The sequence below is a fragment of the Haliaeetus albicilla genome, chromosome 5 (genome assembly GCF_947461875.1).
Source record: "Haliaeetus albicilla chromosome 5, bHalAlb1.1, whole genome shotgun sequence".
In the NCBI taxonomy this organism is placed as follows: Eukaryota; Metazoa; Chordata; class Aves; order Accipitriformes; family Accipitridae; genus Haliaeetus; species Haliaeetus albicilla.
In genome coordinates, this window is record NC_091487.1 from 37,236,213 (window position 1) to 37,255,272 (window position 19,060).

The following is a 19,060-nucleotide window of genomic DNA, read 5'->3' on the forward strand; positions in this document are numbered from 1 at the left end:
ATTGCACATGGGCATTGGCCTTCCGCTGCCCTGTCTCCTGCTCCGAGTGCCTGGCATCACCTTCCTGCTGAGTGCATCTGCTGACTTTGCGGAATTGCTCTTCTGCTGCTTGGCACACCTGCTGACTGTTTGGTACTGCTTTATCGACTTGCTGAATGTCTGGCATTTTCCTCCTGCCTTTTCACCTGATCCTTGAATATAGTGTCCCCCTGCTGCTCTTTGAGTCTGCTTACTCACTGATACTTGCTCTTTTGCTGTCCTGTCCACTTGCTTTTATGCCTGGCATTTCTATCATATTGTCCTGCCCACCTGCCTAGATTTTATTTCTAAATATGCATAAGTCTGAAAAATTAAGAAGAATTGCAAGGAATGGGGAAAAAATACCGTCTGGCTTCTTCATGATCTGATTCAGTTCAACATACCAGGCAAAAACTGATCTCAGTACCAGCATCCAGCTTTTTCATAGAACTGCTCAAAACCCTTTCCCTCCTTACAAAAAAAAAAAAAAGCTGAATTGTATTTAGTCTGCTTCCATCACTTCATTTGGTAGGTACTGTTCAGTAATACTGTATTCAATATTAAATTCGGTAGTAATTAAGTACTAAAATGCATCACTAAAATTACTTATGGTAATTCGCAGAATCCATGGAAGGTAGGTAGTAACAGGGGAAAAAAACAACCCATTGCTGAGGCTCAGAAAGATTAAGGTTTGAATGTAGAGCTATGTTCAGTAAACACAGTGGATCAAAGGAGCTAAACAAGAAATTTTGCAAATCTTTTAATTTAAAACACAAGGTTGCAGCTAATCTAACAAAGCCATTGGATCAGTACAGTATTACCAAACCGCAGTGTGTCCTAGTTGCTGCTTCCTACTCTTTCTGTACTGGGAGAATGGTCAATTGCCAGTTTACAGAAACCTTTCATCACTCCCTCACAGATTAAGAACAAGGAATGACTACATCTGTAAGATCCATAGTAAGGGAATAAATCATTGTTTTAGCTTAGAGTAAGAAGCAGAATTTCCTGCCCCTTCTTTTAATTCAACTTACTTGACCTCTCTTTTCCTAGCCATGCTACAGTTTCTAGTTTATGAGTGTGTGTGGTTTAAATTATGCTTTTGAATCCAGTACCAACTAGGAACCGGAGAGAATATTCTGTCATAATGAACCCTGTCGTAATTTCTTAATAGATTCTTTCTACACTTAAAATAATTGTATGTTATATTCTTTTAACTTTAGCTTTTAATCTCTCCAGGTATGTTATTACTACTTTTGCTATGTTCAGAGATACCCTAAATACACAAAATGATGTCTACTCATACAGGCAGGGCAGCATCCCTTGAGTCAGTAGCCTCTTCCACCTGTGCAAGACCAGCTGTTGAATCGGGGCGGTGGGGCAGCACATTGCTCCCGTGCTCCTGACACCAGCTTGCCCGTGTGGAGGACGACTCCCAGTACAGCAGTGTTCTGAGTAAGAGCCAGTAGGAACCTTCTCCCAGTTTTCACATTAACCTCTAGAAATTCAGTAAACTTATATTCTGCTTTGACGAACTGGAGGACACAAATGTCCACCTTTACTCCCTTATGGTCTCCTAGGCTCTCCTGTCCTTTCTGTTCTCAGCCTTTCCAACCCTCCCTTGCTTCTCCAAGCATATTTTTTTCACAACTTTGTAAACTCTTAAAAACAGTAGGCTGGCAGTCTCTCACTTCCCACCAGCTTCACGCTGTTGAGGGGTCTGGTGACAAGAACAGATCTCAGTGGCAATTCACTTTATCCAAGCTTTAATTCCCAGTGTTAACTTTGCTGCTTCCCTAGACTGTTGTTTGAGAAGTGACATCCGATGCTGGAAAGGGAGGAGATATATTCAGTCTAGCATTGCAGGGCTGCAGGACACTGCTGGAACTCACTTCTTATCCCAAGAACCATAAGTCATTTTTCCATGTATCAGATAAGTTATTTTTAATATAGTTTTAAAAAATCAATATTATATCAGAAAAAATGCTAGTTTTCAAATGATATTCAGGTTATATAAACTTTAAATGCCAAAAAGCATCAGAAACTGGAGGAAAATAAACACAATGCTTTTTCTTGAATGTATGGAATTTTCTTGGTTGAAAATTATACCTACCAGAGACTTGGTACAGTGCTGTCTCAGACAGCTTCACTGTAGAATATCCAGGTAAATCAGTTTTCCATCTTGCATCTGATCAAGTTATGGTACAGTATTTTAATCAGTGAAAAAAAATCTGTGTTAAGTTGAAAGAATACACTGTAGTTTTTGTCTTATAAATGAGTAAAATTTTCATTAAAGAAACAATGAAAAATTTGCACACAAAGCCCTGGGAATAACGTCATATCTATCAAATCCCTGGAACAATGAAATACAACATTATTGTGTCTTTTTTTTTTAAATTTTTTTTTAATTTGTTTTGTTTTGGTTTGGTTTTTTTGTTTTAAGGTATTCTTTAGTCTATCCTGTGCGCTTTTCAACAAAATACTAGCTTCTGGAAGAGTCATGAAGAGCTACAAGTCTTCCCAGCTATAGTTCCCCTTTCCAGGATAACTAAATTTCCTGTTACCAGCCTAATTGTATCTCAGTTTTATTTCCTCGTTAGACTCTTTTCCTTCCTTATTATCTTTGATAAAAAAACTTGTTACATTTCTCATAGTCATTTCCTGAACTACTGTGTCTAAATCCTACAAATTATTTGTCAGGAGAGTGTTTTTCATATATCCTCTTCTCACTTCAATGCACTATTTAAATTTCATTAAAATTTTTACAGTTTGCTTTCTTTATACTTCTCTGTTTTCTAAAGGTATCCTTTCTGATGATAGTCAGTATTGTAGCATCTAAGCAGCTAATTTCTTCAGTTGTTTCTGAAAAGAAAACAAATTCCTAACTAATATAGACAGGTCTTTTGCTCTCAAAAAGAAAGACAGGTATATAATTATTTTGCTACCTTTGGGATTTCCAGAAGGTGTTCCACTGCCCTGATCCACTTAATCACTGCTTTCAGTTTCAGTTGAAGTTTTCCATTCTTTTAAGAATAATGTGTCTGACAGTGACTCATATCAGCTTGGAATTCAGATTTTGTTATGTCTGTATGTTGCTTCTGGATCCAGTTTGAAAAAATTACTTTGCTAATTTTAGACAAGACTGCCTCAGATGATACATTTTGTGCTAAAGAACATACATGCCTTTTGGTTTATGCATTGTCATCAGTGATGAAGGCTTTTGCTGTCATAACTCATGTAACAATTTGCTTGAAGGTATATTGATTCCAAGTAAGCTCCAGTGTCTCTCTACTGTTATCTCTTTAGTTAGTGGGTAAATAGCTTTTGTTGGAAAAATGCAGAGATAGATACACAAAGCAGATGTAAGAAGCAAGACGATACTGTTTTTACATTGATTACTTCTGAGCATTGGAATTTATAACCCATGATTTTTTCTTTTATTCTGATTAATATATTTGGGAAGATTTAAACACTCCATCCTCTGCATTGCCTTTTCTTAAAACGTCCTTTGGAGTACAGGCTAGGAAAGGGTGTTTACGTGGTTTTAACTGATAGTCCAGTTTTAACTGATTCCTTGTTAAGATAATATCCATGGGTTGAAGTTAGTGAATTTCCTTGGTAAATTAAACTGATACATTCACTGAGTTTATACATGGAAGAAAACCCAGTCATCCATCCTTCAATGACTTGCAGAATTGTTCCCCCCAGTATATTTTTCTGTTGTTCTGCCCGGCCAGGTTTTAGAGTTTGAAACTGGAGCTTCTTTCACCTGGGAATTTGATGAAGTCAGATAGATGTCATGGTTCAGAAATTTTTTCTGAGACTGCACCTAAACGTCTGTTTGATTAGTCCTTTACTGCTCTCATAATACATCACAGCAATACTAAATAATCTTTTCCACCCTCACTGTTTGCTTTCAGGAAATATTTGTACACCTTGATGAGGCTTTTTCTTCTAATCTTTTTTGCAGATAGATTGTAGTATTTAGGAAATAAGCTTTATTTTGTGTAGTGTTGCAATCATGTCCATCACTCAAGTGGCAGATTTTGCAGATTTCAAAGCTGAATGAAACCTACACATCGCGCCATTTCTTTGTCTGAGTTTTTGGGCTACAGCTCCCTTCTGAAGAGTCAAAAATGATTGGGTTATTGCCACTTTTTCTACAAGCTGACCAGTTCTTCCTTTCAAACCAAATAGTGCTTATGTATCCAGTGGTATATAGAATTAATCCATGAAGAGCAAGGCCTAAAACCACAATGTCTCTCAAACTCTTCTACAATTCGTGCAAGTTTTACTGATTTCTACTGTTCAGCATTGGTGGTTCCTGAACGAGAAGAACAGAGAAGGGCACAAAGTTCCTTTAGATGTCTGTCTCCTAGGGATTTTGTTTCCTGCAGCATCTTAATGAGAAGCTGCTATCAACTCATCATCGCTCTTTGCAGGCAAGGGGGAGTCTGTAACAGTAGAGTTTTCTTTTGACTTTTTTAAGCATAACAAGGATGGATTTACTAACCTAGCTAGAACTTGTGGATTTTTCTGAATTAATAGCTTGTCACATTAAGACAGCTTAATATTTTCCTCATAAATGTTTTGTGGCTTTATTTCTTTTCCTTGTTAGCTTTTTTAAAATGAAGGGGGTTTTATTTAATTCGTTTAATCAGACACATAGTATTGAGCAGCTAACATTAGGTGCATATGATTTCTATGTTATTCTGAATTAGTCTTCCATTATCCATATACATTATATAGAAATACTGCTGTCTGATTTTTTACTTAAGTTAAGCTGCTTAGAGCTATGATGTTTGTAGTTGCTGTTCTCCTGAGTGTGAACACATTGCTGTGGTAGTGAGCTGCTTACCATTTATTGCAAGAGTGCAGTCCTGTGTGCATTTTAATTACACAGAGGAAGAACTAACTTGTTCCCTGTGCCTATCTAAGAATCTCTTCTGCCTAACCAGTCGTTGAAAGCTACCACTTTTCTCAGTGATCCACTTACACGCTGCTAGTATAAAAATCAATCTGCTGAAAAAGTTTGGACAGAGTGAATTTTATTAAAAAGCAACAAGATTTTTCTGTACAACATGGTCTGCTGCTTCAAGCACAGCAGAAGTGTATGTGAGGGGAGGTGTTTATATACCTATGTTGCTATATCTATATTAATGAAAAGGTGCCTACATTATAAGAACTTCAGGGTTTCGAAGTTAAGAGTTGGGCAGTTAGGAAGTAAACTGACAGAATTTGTCTGTACAATGCAAAGTTGCATTAATGTGAAAGCATTACTCTGTCACAGCCGAGTAGTGTCAATAAATGATTGAACTGGTTTTAGCTAGTGCATGAAAGATACTGTAACGTCTTCTAAAACTGGAAGAAACTGATGTTTTGGATACAGAAATATGTATTGAAAAGATCTTAGGAACAGTGAAATAAAGGGAAAATGTTTTACACTGGATTTTGTTATATTGTTAACTATTATTGTTAAGTATTGTAAACCATTAATTAAATAGTAAAATCAAATTCCAGAGGAAAAGATAAACTTGATATATTTAATACTCCTCATTCAGTGTAGATTAGGAATTTTGCTGTCTTCCATTTCAGTGCTCTGTGCTGCAGCAGTCTCAGCAAAGTACTTTTCATCTTCCCATTGAGAAACCTTTTCATCCAATTGTTTCCATGACAATCTTGGAGAAAAAAAAATGTGATTTGTGCCACGAGTTAAATAATCCTGTATAGGAAATTGTTTGACGGAATGCACAGTAGGTCACTTTGGCTTTCAAAATCTGTTCAGTTGTTCAGTTCCAATGAAGGCATCATTCGTGTGTGCCTAGATTGACAACTGTTCAGACTCTGATCACATGAATTGTGTCACTGGATCTTGTGAAAGAATCCTTTCTCTGAGCTTTTAGGTTATGGCAGAAGTACTTTAAAGCTGTTGTTATTAGAGGTGCTTTATCATTTACTTAGGGAGTAGAGATTCTGTGTAAGGGAATCTTAAGCGAAAGTAAAGTACTTTTTGTAATTCTAGTATTGCCGTGGTATATTATTGAAAAATTATCACTCAGTAGTCCATCCTTTGTAGTATAGAAGGTGTATTTTAGGAAAGTGGGGGGTTTTAATCTTCAACATTGATGATTTGAGATCTGAAATTGTTTGGAGGAGCTACTTTACCTCTGGCAGAAACTGACTGGAGTTTTAGAAGTACAAATATTTCATATGCAATATTTGCTCTTGGCAGAAGGTAGCAAATGATAGGAAACGACATACAACATTCTCAAAAGAAATGAGTTCCACATCTCAATCTCAGTAGCAAATGCATTGGAGCTAAAGCATTGCAAAATATTTAGAGAAGTGAAACTGCAAATAAAAACTTTCAGTTTTTTCACTGCCCAAGAGACTGGGCAAGTTCTTAAGAGAAAACAACATACATTTCTACCTGGTGGCCTCATTCTTTGTGTGTACTGATGAGGATCTCTAAGGAATAGTGTCTTTTCCTGTGATACTAATATCACAACTAAGCAAAAGTAACAGGTTTGTTTCTCTTACGTAGTTCTAGACTTCATTGCTTAATATACTCCCCCCCGCCTCCTCCCCTATGTATAAAGAATCCAAGTTTGGCACTAGTTTTGTATGAAATGAAGCTAACTGTACTCTGACCCCCCGTTGGTATAGATACAAAGTCTAGAAGATAGTACACATAACCAGAAGCACTGTACAGGGTATTGTTTTAATGAGACAGTGCTCCCTAGTTACTATACCATTAGTTAAAGCGCATTACATTGAGGGTTGCATTAATTGTAGAATTCTTATTGATACTCTTATTGTGGTATTGTAGATATTCTTATTGATACTCATTTCCCTCATTTCTGCTTTATGGTTCTGTGATTTTCAGACAATGAAACAAAAAGGTTTTGTTCCACTTCTTAAATTTTTAAAGAATTTTGCAAAAGTTGTGCTGGATTGCATAGAGTTTTACATTTTATATTAAATATAAAGCAGTTTGGAGTAACTGAGGGAAAACTTACAAGAATAATAACGATCAATAGATAAAACTTTAACAGTGTTTTTGTAATAGCAGAATGGTGTCACTACCTTTACCAGCAAGTCTTCAGCTGTAGTACTTTTATTGAACAGCAAGGGATTCATTCTTACATGAAGTGGAGTTGAAGTGGGAAGCACAGCAGCTCGCACATGCAAAAGAGGTCTGAAAAAGGAAGTAGGCACCTGACCCTTCTTTGTAAGCAAGTGCAGTGGTTTGTTTGCAGCTGTTGTTTTAACAAGCTAATCCTCCTGACCTCTCCACCTTTGCAAATACTCTGCCTTTTGACACTGGCTTAGCAGAAGCCATTATACAGCTGTAACATACTGCATCTGGTGGGCTGCACACATCTTCATAGAGCCTAAATGCATTCCTCATAGTGCAGAAAAGCATTTAGTAAGCATTTTTTTTGTTTGGTTAACTGTTTCTGAAAGTGACTGTTCTACTGGTTTTATGACAGTGTAAGGGGGTGGGCAGTATCATAAAATTAAGATCAGTTTGTATGACATAAATATTTTATACACATTTACTATCTTAAAACTTTGTTTAGCAATCAGGATTTAAATAATAATAATAATTATTATTATATGCTTAATATATATTAGAAGTGATATTTAGAAGATGCACGTGGTTTGGTTGCCCAGATGCATCAATTTCAGTAACATTTCTATTACACAAATGGGGCAGGCAAATCACTGATCTATGAAGTTTATGTAAATCAAATGCAACCACATTTAGCTCAAAACTTAGATACAAACCTAGTGAGGTGCAGGAACAAGTTAGAAATTCCACAGTGTTGCTTTCTCTAGTATATTCATTTACATTTTCAGCTTCTTTATTGTGTATAAAAATGTGAAGCATCCTCCCCAAAATGTTTTGCAAGCTGTACATAAAAATGAAACTGAGTGTTATGAAGTAAATCTTTTGATTAGTTTGATTTCAGTTGAAGAAAACAAGCTCTTTTAAGGAAAGTTGGAATAAACACTGAAATCTTTGTTAACTACTATACACTTAGGTTATTCTTTGTTTAAAAAAATAACTGTCATTGGACTCCAACTATTAAAAATTAAATATATTCATGGCTTGATCATGTATAAGTCATTGAGTATTGTCAGAGATACCTCTACCAGATAGTTGGTTTTTACGGTCATATACACAGTGGAATTGTACTGATAGAATCGTTTCCTGATATTGATTTATAAACAAGAAGGACATTGAATTAGCTCCTGACCTCTGAGTCTCATGCCATAGGCATTAGGTTACAATAAATAGTTTGATGAATCCCAGTGAAGAGAGCAAGGGAATTTGGAGGGGGCAAGTTGTGGGCAGAGGGAATCATGGATATGGGGGGAAGTAGATAAAACAGAGTCTGTATTTAATCTAATCTAACAGCAGTTATTGCTGTGACACTTTTGTTCCTCACCCTGAAAAATTCTGTAGAGTCATTCTGTGATGTTTGGGATCTTGGTGGCAGCAGAGTCACTGCCAATATACTGAGAATGCAAGCAAACTTCAAATCAGCATTCTTGTGCTGCAGAATTATTGTCAGTGGAAATGCGTTATTGGTGCGTGCAGATACACCAGCCTGTAGAGTTTGGTTTTAGTTGGCTACATTAATCAGGGTTTCATCCACCTTCGGCTGTTTGTAGATTTGAGTTGGGAGAAGAAAATGAAAAAGAACATGTAATCAGGTCAGTTATTGGAGGAATATGTAGCAAGCTCACCACTGATAGGAGGGAAAGGCGATAGACTAAGCCACCCTAATATGTGTAGAAATATTTTGTTTTATTTTATGTAAAATAATTCTATAAAAGTGTGGGAGAGCTCTCAGCATGTGTCTATGTGTGTCTGACACACATAGCTGTATTTAACATCAAAAAGACCCAACAAGAATATCAAAACAGAGGCTCACCAGACTCAGGCTGAGTTTCTTACTGTACATTAAAATTGACAGAAGCCTGGATGGTCACTTCATGAGGAGGAACAAACACATGCATCAGGGGCAGCACTGACCAGATTACTACCTAACCACCACCAGTTCGTCCTGTGATCCCACACATAGTGATTGGTGCTTACTTTAGCCTAATGTCAGTTAATCTCCACTACTCTGGGACTATAAAACCGTTGAGTTTTTACAGGCCCACATCATTAGCACTCATGGATAACTTATTGTTGAGGAAATTTATTGTTGTGGGTATGAATCTGTCAAAAGCTCTAGAATGACAGCAAACACCTACTTCTGGGATCCACCCTGTCCAGAAGCAGCTATTCATTGCCCTCTGGATGCAAGCTGATCTTGACTTACATGGATCTGTGACAACTACTTGACATCAAGAAGTCAGTGATAATCATAACTGCATACAAGTGAAAGGACAGCCATTGCATGGTGTATCTCTAGCTGCAGCACCCCAATGATGTGTTAGGGCCACTATATTGTTAGAAAGATAATAATTTTGATGACAAGTTGAGAGGCTTCTACAAACCTGCTTGACTTTGGCTGCTTTGCATCAATAGCATATGTGAATGGTTTTATCCATTTGTCAAATTAACTGAGCAATTGCCAAAGAAATTTGATTTTGGAGAACATCAGAGAGCACGGTTCCTGTCAAGCCTTCCATCGATAAAAAAGACACAGAATATCATCACACAGGTTATTGGGGGCATGGAATAAGAAAAATTTAAGGAAAGACAGCATGATGGTGAGAATGAGTGACTCAAAACAGATCCTTATCCAAAAACTTTTCAGTGTATTGAAAGAAAGCAGCTGCTGCAACCTGTATGTCTTATTGTATTAAGAGAAGAAATAGATAAGTGGTTTTTAGGTGAGAAGCTCTGATCAGTCTACCTCCATGTAAGCTCTCTTTTCTCCCCTGCAACATAAGAGTAGGGAAGTAGACAATAAGCTGAAATAGCTGACTTGTGAATAGAAATTACAGGCACACATGTTATCTCCATCAGAGGTATACTGAATAACCTTGAAGAAGGTATCTCATCTCCAAGCTGAGAGATGCAATTTTTGTTCCTAAAGTATGCACTTCTTAAACAACTGGTTGACAGACGTGACTGACATTTTTCTTGCCTATTTGACTGATCTGTCTCTGTAGTTCTTTGTCCAGCCTTCTGAGGTCTGACTGTGGTCTGTGAGCTCTGTTGCAGAGCGTATATAGGTATTTCTTTGGTTAGACCCTGCCAGAACTTCTGCTTTCAATGGAAAGTTCAAATAGGTAATAAAATGCTATCTATGCTAATTCTATAATCTGTTAAATATAAATTATCAGGAAATTTGTCTATGAATTTGCATAAATAGCTTTATGATATGCTATGCAGAGTCATAGATTTTAACTTTTTCAACAGAAATAATATTTTCAGCAGAGGCAGTCTCAGTCATCTTAATTTAATGGAATTTATTATGACTTCATAGTCTCATATTTGCATTTTAGTTGAAGAGATAAAACTGTATTACCGTCCCAAAACTGCTGAAGAGTACATGAAATGTCTCAGATCATTACTTACTATTGAGGTCAAACTTTGCTATGCTTAATACCTGAAAGACAAAGACAAGGAGTTTCTGAACATTTCAAGAAGAGTAGTCCTAGGTCATCACAGAATCATAGAATGGTTTGGGTTGGAAGGGACCTTAAAGATCATCTAGTTCCAACACCCCTCCCATGGGCAGGGACACCTTCCACTAGACCAGGCTGCTCAAAGCCCCATCCAACCTGGCCTTGAACACTTGCAGGGATGGGGCATCCACAGCTTCTCTGGGAAACCTGTTCCAGTGCCTCACCACCCTCACAGTAAAGAATTTCTTCCTTGTAGCTAATCTAAATCTACCATCTTTCACTTTAAAAAAATTACCCCTCATCCTATCACTACATGCCCCTGTAAAAAGTCCCTCTCCAGCTTTCTTGTCGGCCCCTTGTAAGGCTACAGGCTGCTATAAGGTCTCCCTGGAGCCTTCTCTTCTCCAGGCTAAGCAACCTCAACTCTCTCAGGCTGTCCTCATAGGGGAGGTGCTCCATCCCTCTGATCATCTTCATGGCCCTCCTCTGGACCCGCTCAAGCAAATCCATGTCTTTCTTATGTTGGGGGCCCCAGACCTGAACACAGTCCTCCAGCTGGGGTCTCACGAGAGCGGTGCGGAGGGGGAGAATCGCCTCCCTCAACCTGCTAGCTGCACTTCTTTTGATGCAGCCCAGGATGCGATTGGCTTTCTGGGCTGCAAGCGCACATTGCTGGCTCATATTCAGGTTTTTGTCCACTAATACCCCCAAGTCCTTCTGCTCAGGGCTGCTCTCAATCCACTCATTGCCCAGCCTGTTGTATTTGTGCTTGGTATTGCTGCGACCCGTTTGCAGGACCTTGCTCTTGGCCTTGTTGAACCTCATGAGGTTTGTTTGGGCGCACCTCTCAAGCCTGTCAAGGTCCCTCTGGATGGCATCCCTTCCCTCCAGCGTGTCGACCGCACCACTGAGCTTGGGGTCATCAGCAAACTTTGTGAGGGTGCATTCAATCCCACTGTCCACGTCACCAACAAAGATGTTAAACAGTGCTGGTCCCAATATCGACCCCTGAGGAACGCCGCTCATCACTGGTCTCCACTCAGCCATCAAGCCATTGACCACAACTTTTTGACTGCGACCACCCAGCCAATTCCTTATCCACCCAGTGGCCCATCCGTCAAATCCAGGTATCTCTGATTTAGAGACAAGGATGTCGTGCAGGACAGCGTCAAACGCTTTGCACAAGTCCAGGTAGATGACATCTGTTGCTCTTCCCTTATCCACCAATGCTGTAACCCCATCATAGAAGGCCACCAGATTTCTCAGGCACGATTTGCCCTTAGTGAAGCCATGTTGACTGTCACCAATCACCTCCTTATTTTCCATGGGCCTTAGCAAAGTTTCCAGGAGGATCTGCTCCATGATCTTGCTGGGCACAGAGGTGAGACTGACTGGCCTGTAGTTCCCCGGGCCTTCCTTTTTTCCCTTTTTAAAAATGGGAGTTATGTTTCCCCTTTTCCAGTCAGTGGGAACTTCCCTGGACTGCCATGACCTCTCAAGTATGATGGATAATGGCTTAGCCACTTCATCCGCCAGTTCCCTCAGGACCTGCAGAGGCACCTCATCAGGTCCCATGGACTTGTGCACCTTCAGGTTCCTTAGATGGTCTTGAGCCTGATCTTCTCCTACAGTGACCAGTTCTTCATTCTCCCAGTCCCTGCCTTTGCCTTCTGCAACTTGCATCTTTTAATTAAATCAGTCTGCAGTGGCTTTATCCTCCAGATGCTGACTGGGAGGGCTTCCACAGGTTAGGAGCTGAACTAACATAATTTCTATGGAGGCAAAGAAAGGCAGTGAAGCAGCAGAGAACTCTGTGAAACCAATTGGCAATGAGCCATCTGTTAAGCAACCACAACTACGTCAAAGATATCTAAAAATATATCAGTTGGTTTGGGAACATAATGCCCTAACTCCAATAAAAAGGCACTTTGAAAACAATAAAAAATGTGTTTTAAAATAAATTGCATTTATTCATATAGCAATGAAATAGAAGAACTGCTCTCATAGACGTTGTTATTAAGTCCCGAATAGTTCCACGAAATTTTTATTTAATTGTTAATGTCTACTTCTCCACTCTGGAGTAGAAACTACCGTTTTATTTTAGTCCCATTGTCTCTCTCCCTGGTTCCCCTGCAGCCTGACACTGTCATGGTTTAACCCCAGCTGGCAATTAAGCACCACGCAGCCACTCGCTCACTACCCCCTGCAGTGCGATGGGGGAGAGAATAGGGGGGAAAAAAGGTAAAACTCATGGGTTGAGATAAAGACACTTTAATAGGACAGAAAAGGAAGGGAAAACAATGCTAGTAATAATAAAGTACACATAGGAAGTGATGTACAGTACAATTGCTCACCGTCCGCTGACCGATAGCCAGCCAATCCCCAAGCCCCCAAGCCATGGTGCTCCCCCAGCCAGCTCCCCCCCAGTTTATATACTGGGCATCATGTAATATGGTGTGGTATACCTTTTTAGCTCATTTGGGTCAACTGTCCTTTCTGTGTCCCCTCTCAGTTTCTTGTGCACTCCCAGCCTCTGCTGGCAGGGCAGCATGAGAAGCTGGAAAGTCCTTGACTTAGTATAAACACCACTTAGCAAAAACTAAAACATCAGCATGTTATCAACATTGTTCTCATCCTAAATCCAAAACACAGCACTATACCAGCTACTAAGCAGAAAATTAACTTTATTCCAGCTGAAACCAGGATACACTTCTATCATGTCCTGTCTTCCTTGTTCCTTCTCCGATGTTTTTCCATCCTGTATTGTCTGTCCAAGCTGCCTTGTGCAGTCTTATTTTCAATTCAATTGCCCTCACTTTACTCTCATTCCTGCCCTTCTGAAAATCCTGCTGCTTGGACTTGCTCTCTGCAAACTCTTCCTTTCACTTAGTCTTCCTTCTTCCCACATTCCCTTCTCCTGTCTAAATTATAAATCCTCCTTTTTTTGCAACCTCCAAACTGGCCTTCTGCATTTCTGTCTCTCTCATGAACTCTTGCTTTTATCTTCAGATGTTTCTACTTCTGTGGAACCCCCCTCGTCCACCTCCATCTTGTATGCATCTGTCTTCTTTGCACTACCACCTTACAGGGGAGAAACTGGGGACACTTTTTTGCTGTCATTTTAGTATTTTACGGAAATTTACTCCAGTATTTTCCACCTATTTTTTGTGTAGTCATCAGCCTCAGGTGTGAGAAATCAGTGTATGGCTTCAGTCCTGATGAAGGCATCAGTGTGACAGCTCTGAATGAAATCTCCTCATCATTTTTTCCTGCTTCTGCCCACATAGTCATGTCGTCATCGCTGTTGCAATAGAGCCAGGGGCAACAGCTTTGATTTGTGATTCATTTTGTGCCAACTATATGGCCCCCTGCAGCAGGCAAAAGCTGGCTGATGGTGAGACTACCAAGAAAAAATTGCCCATGAAGCAAAGTTTAACAATCTTAATTCAGCTTTGTGTCATGGTTTAACCTAGCAGGCAGCTAAACACCACACAGCTGTTCGCTCATTCCCCCCACCCCACAGTGGGATGGGGGAGAGAATCAGAAAAAAAAGTAAAATTTGTGGGTTGAGATAAAGACAGTTTAATAGGACAGAAAAGGAAGGGAAAATAATAATAATAATAATAACAACAACAATAAACCAAGTGATGAGCAATGCAATTCCTCACCACCCGCCGACCAATGCCCAGCCACTTCCTGAGCTGTGGCCCCCTGCCAGCTTTCCCCCTAGTTTATACACTGAGCATGACCTCATATGGCACGGAATATCCCTCTGGCCAGTTTGGGTCAGCTGTCCTGGCTGTGCCCCCTCCCAGCTTCTTGTGCTCCCCCAGCCTACTCGCTGGTGGTGTGAGAAGCTGGAGAGTCCTTGACTTAGTGTAAACACTGCTTAGCAACAACTAAAGCATCAGTATTACCAACATTATTCTCATCCTAAATCCCAAACACAGCACTATACCAGCTACTAGGAAGAAAATTAACTCTATCCCAGCTGAAACCAGGACACTTTGCTAGAGTACTGGTAAAATGTGAAGGTGCTGCGTCACTAATTCTTTAATAGTTTGCATGCAGGTAGATGTTGGTACCAGACAGTTAACTCCTGAGCTGGACACAGATGAAAACCTAGTTTTGACATGTCTCTTCCACCCTTCCTTCAAACCTGAAAGAAGTATTAGAAAACCTGACCATCAGCACTTTGGTACATTGTTAGGTGAAACAAAGAGTTGTTACAGATAGGTACAAAGTATCTGCAAATCACTGCAGCAATGCTAATTTCATTCATATATGTATAGCTAATTAAGAATGTGCTTCCCAGTGTGATGGTGATTTCAGTTCCTGTACACTGCACGTTTTAAGTCATGTCATTTGAGGACATTCCAGGAGTGGACTTTCCAGTGGCTGATTTCAAGAGCAGATGTCACTGTAAAAGTTGTTTACTTAGCAGCAGCCTTTTTTGGTTACATCCATCCAGTCAGGCTGCAAATATGAAAACAGGAAGCATTCCCCTGTTTGTAGAAGTCTGCCTGCAGTAATAAATACAAGCATGTATATTTTGAAACAAGTATTTTTAGAAACTTCTGTTGAGGGCTGTACTGCTGTTTGGACTTTCTGCCCTTTCAGATTTTGTTGCTTAGCCTATACATTTTTAATAATCACATTGCCTGCTAGCAGTGATGTTTTGTGAAGGTCATTTTTCTTGTGAAGTTGGAGAATGGACTTGAATTTCATTGAAGGACTCCCTGAGCTGCAGGATCATTGTTTATGGAACTCTCTTGCATCTTGTACTACCTTTGAAGCCTGTTTAGAATTTTAACTAATGATATCTTCAAAGTGTCACTGTGCTCAAGGGCAAAAAAAGAAATCTCAAAATGCACTTTATATTTAAAACCAGTTTTGAATAGCTTTGAAGCATGGTATTAGCTAAAAATAAAAGGCATAGATATAGACTTACTATGTGTGCACACACAGAATTCCATATTTCACCGACTTTTTCATTGTCAGCAAAGTGTCCCTTCACCATTGCAATGCCTTTTTCTTCTATACTCTAAAAATCATCAGGTCTATGGATAGTCTTAGGAATTTTTAATGTCATTGATAATTTAATACCTCAGCAGGTATCTTTAGGCAATCTTCCCCAGTGGAGAGGTTTTAGTTTTGTCTATATCATTCCTAGCCTCCTGCTTCTCATTTCCCCTGTGTAGAAATGCAGACACTGGGTTGTATTTCTATGCCTTTTCTGTTTCTGAGTAGAAGATGGCAGATGCTAAAACCAACATGCTATGCTTGAAATATGCTTGAGTCTGTGGTGTCAGCTGCTGAATTAAAATTGCTTGGTTTTGTATAAACCAAAGTTCCTGCTTCCCACAAATGAGCATGTATCAAGTTTGCTCATTAATAAAACATCTGGAGGCTTACTTGGTAGCTGTGTCTGATGTCTTCTGATACTGACATATTCTTTTAAAACATGTTAAATGTTAGTGGCAATGTTTGAGAATATGGCCACTTAAATATCTATACTGTTCAGGGATATTTTTTTCTGTTTTATTTATTGCTTTCTGTAAGTGTTTTAGCTGTAGAGCTAGCATAGGACTCCTGGATCCTTCTCGTAGGGATGCCATTGGGTTAATTCTGTCATTTTCCTTCTCTATGACTTTGTTTTTCTATTTGTAAACTAGGAGCTTACAAAAGTACAAGTATGTGATTTATAATTTAATCCTTCCCACAAAATAATTTGTCTGGTTTTCTTCCATTTTATTCTTTTGCTATATCAAACTGCCAAGAAAACTTAGCTTATTCAGAGTGACCTTGTATTTAAGATGTGCTTTTCTATTTCTGTTTTGATAGCTGTATCGTCAAAGCGTTGTAGTTTGGCTGGATGTTTTACAATGGATTTCACAGTTTTATGGGCATTGCTAACATTTTAGTTGTGCCAAATAACTTAGAATCTTGTTTCAGAACATGAAACAAGATGATCCACTGAACAGCAACTACTGTGAGGGTAATGAAGAGAGGGTAGGACTGTAACCTGCCTTTGAAGTGTTAACATCCTAACTAAAGTTAGAGGTTGGGAGGCTGGACAGATTGTGCATTTGAGAAAATTTGCGTTAGGAAGTAAGGACAGAATGTTGTGCACATCCCAGAAAAATAATTTTCCATCTGATTCCCTATGTGGAAAGAGGACTAAAAATACAAGAATTTTCAGACTCTGCTTCCAGGCTTCTCGATGCCCACTGCATATGGACCGCTTGTGAATAAAAGCCACCAGCCTGTTTGGAACCGCTGTTTTGCTGACATGATCAAAAGGGAAGGCCTCAGCCTCTGGCCATTATCATTACCATTTTACTATTTTCCTGCCTGCCTGCTACATGGGCTTCCCTTTGCAAGTTTTTTTTTCTGTCTTCTGCGCAGACCGATTCACCCTTCTCATGCCTGGGAAAAGCTCAACAGGAAAACGCACATGAGATTGATGAGGAAGAGAAGGCAGTTACATTTGGTCTTTTCTTTGCTTATTCCCAAACACTCTTTCCTTTCTCTTAGAGGGAGTTGTTGTTATATATGTGGTGTTGGTTAACATTTCCTATATATATAGGGTCCTGACTTTTAACATTTTCTATAAGAATCTTTACAGTACAGCTAACAGTGCTTCTTCCCAACCCCTTGTCTTTCCCTGTTTTACATAACCAAGAGAAACTTCTTTAATGTATTTCAGTACTGAGAATTTAGCAACGACGTCTCTTGGCAGAAACAAAAAAAGGAGATATTCTTACCCAAATTTTAGCTGGTTTCATATTTTTCTTGTCGTTGTACTTCTTCACTCACTTTGCTATTTAATCTTTGATTGCAGGCCACTAAAGAAGTAATAGAGCGAGAAGCCCCAGGGATGGCCCTGGCAATGCTGATGGGATCACTTAATGTTACTCCTCTAGGCATGCTCTCTAGGTAAGACTATCTCCTTTAAAATATGAGGTGAACTATTTCCTTAGAAATAAATGTTGTCATGAAATGACTACACACAAATAAGTGAAGATTGCCATTGTTATCAAGACTAGAAGACTTAACTTCAGAGAAGTGGCCAAATTCCAAGAATGGTAATTGCATTCTCTCATTTAATTCCCTTTGTTGTCTCCATTAGACACTGTATCCTCCTGTATTTTCTGTGCCAGGTTTTTTGTAATATTGATGCATGCTTTTAAACAGCTGTCTTTTCATCCTAAGGCTGTGGCATTTCGGTGGTGAGTGAAGAATTCTTCTATATGTTGTTCATCAAGTACTAAAATGCTTTGTTTAGCAAAAAACCTTTCGATAAATACAAATGTATTGTTTTGATATTGCTTTTATTCCAGTATCAGCAACTGCTCTCTGAATAAGTTAAATGGTATTTTATCCCATGCTTTCAGATATAGTACTTTAACTCCTAGAGTTTGGTATTTCCTACTAAATAATTAGTAACTGTTTCTCTGCCTGTTGTTGTTTCTTTTTTGTCAGTGACATCTCTTGTTATCCTGTATTTCTTCCTGGAGTTTATTTTTTATTTTATTCCTTCAATTTACCTCATTTTACCTATTATAGACTTAGTAATATCAATACCTTTCAGGAGTTAGTTTGTGCTTGCACCTTATTTTAAGGAAACTAAGAAACAACGGCTATTACAGTTTTTTGATTTCTCATTGTATAATGAGGGTATGACAAGAAAATAATTATATAAGAAATAAAGAAGGAACTTTGAAATCTGCAACTTTGTATTCAGATGCTTGCATTTTTAAAGCACGTTTAGATGACAGGTTTAGTGATTTGACAAGGTATTTTAAAACTTTTCATATCATGTGTCACATATCTGAAAGGGCAACATTACCAAGTTAACACCTTCAGGTTCTGTCCAAATTAGCAAGTATTTTCATTTTTTTTATCTGATATAATTTTTATATCATAGCTTGTGTTTATCTGAAGGGAAAGGATAATAGAATGCTACCACAAGGAGAGGAAAGGTTAATTTAGCTGTTCTCTTTCTGATCAAGAAAAGGATAGCCATTTAGATGACACTACCAAGTTTGATTTAGGATGCGGTGTGATCAGAATGGCTGAAAGGATGTTGGAATGGTAGTGGAACCAAAATGCTGGATTGTAACCTGACTCTTCTGTACATATAGCAAGAAAATCTCCGTTAAACTACAGCCACTTTCAGTAGTAATTGATGACTATGGTGGGAGATAACATTACAAAGATACTGCATGCAGTCATACTAGGCCTTAAAAAATTGCTCAGTGAAAACCTCTACTTCAGACCTAAAAGCAATCAGCATGCAAAAGGCCATTTTTTTATAACACTGTTCATATCATAAAGTTAAGGACACAGAAATTACAAAACTACAGCATTATGGTGCAATCTCAGTTCTGCATGAATGCACATGTGTGTTATGACTACATTTTTTTGTAGAATTCCTCTGCAAGTG

At 38.8% G+C, this 19,060-nt stretch overlaps 1 protein-coding gene across 11 annotated transcripts in view; it reads left to right on the top strand.

Annotated features, from left to right (window-relative positions):
• Positions 1 to 19,060, top strand: part of GPHN (gephyrin) — a 312,924-nt gene that overhangs the window by 172,793 nt on the left and 121,071 nt on the right. For all 11 annotated transcript variants that reach the window (XM_069784153.1, XM_069784156.1, XM_069784161.1 and 8 more), the window contains one exon: positions 17,456 to 17,550. In XM_069784153.1, coding sequence (XP_069640254.1) covers positions 17,456 to 17,550 — 95 coding nt within the window. The remainder of the gene's footprint in view (positions 1 to 17,455; positions 17,551 to 19,060) is intronic.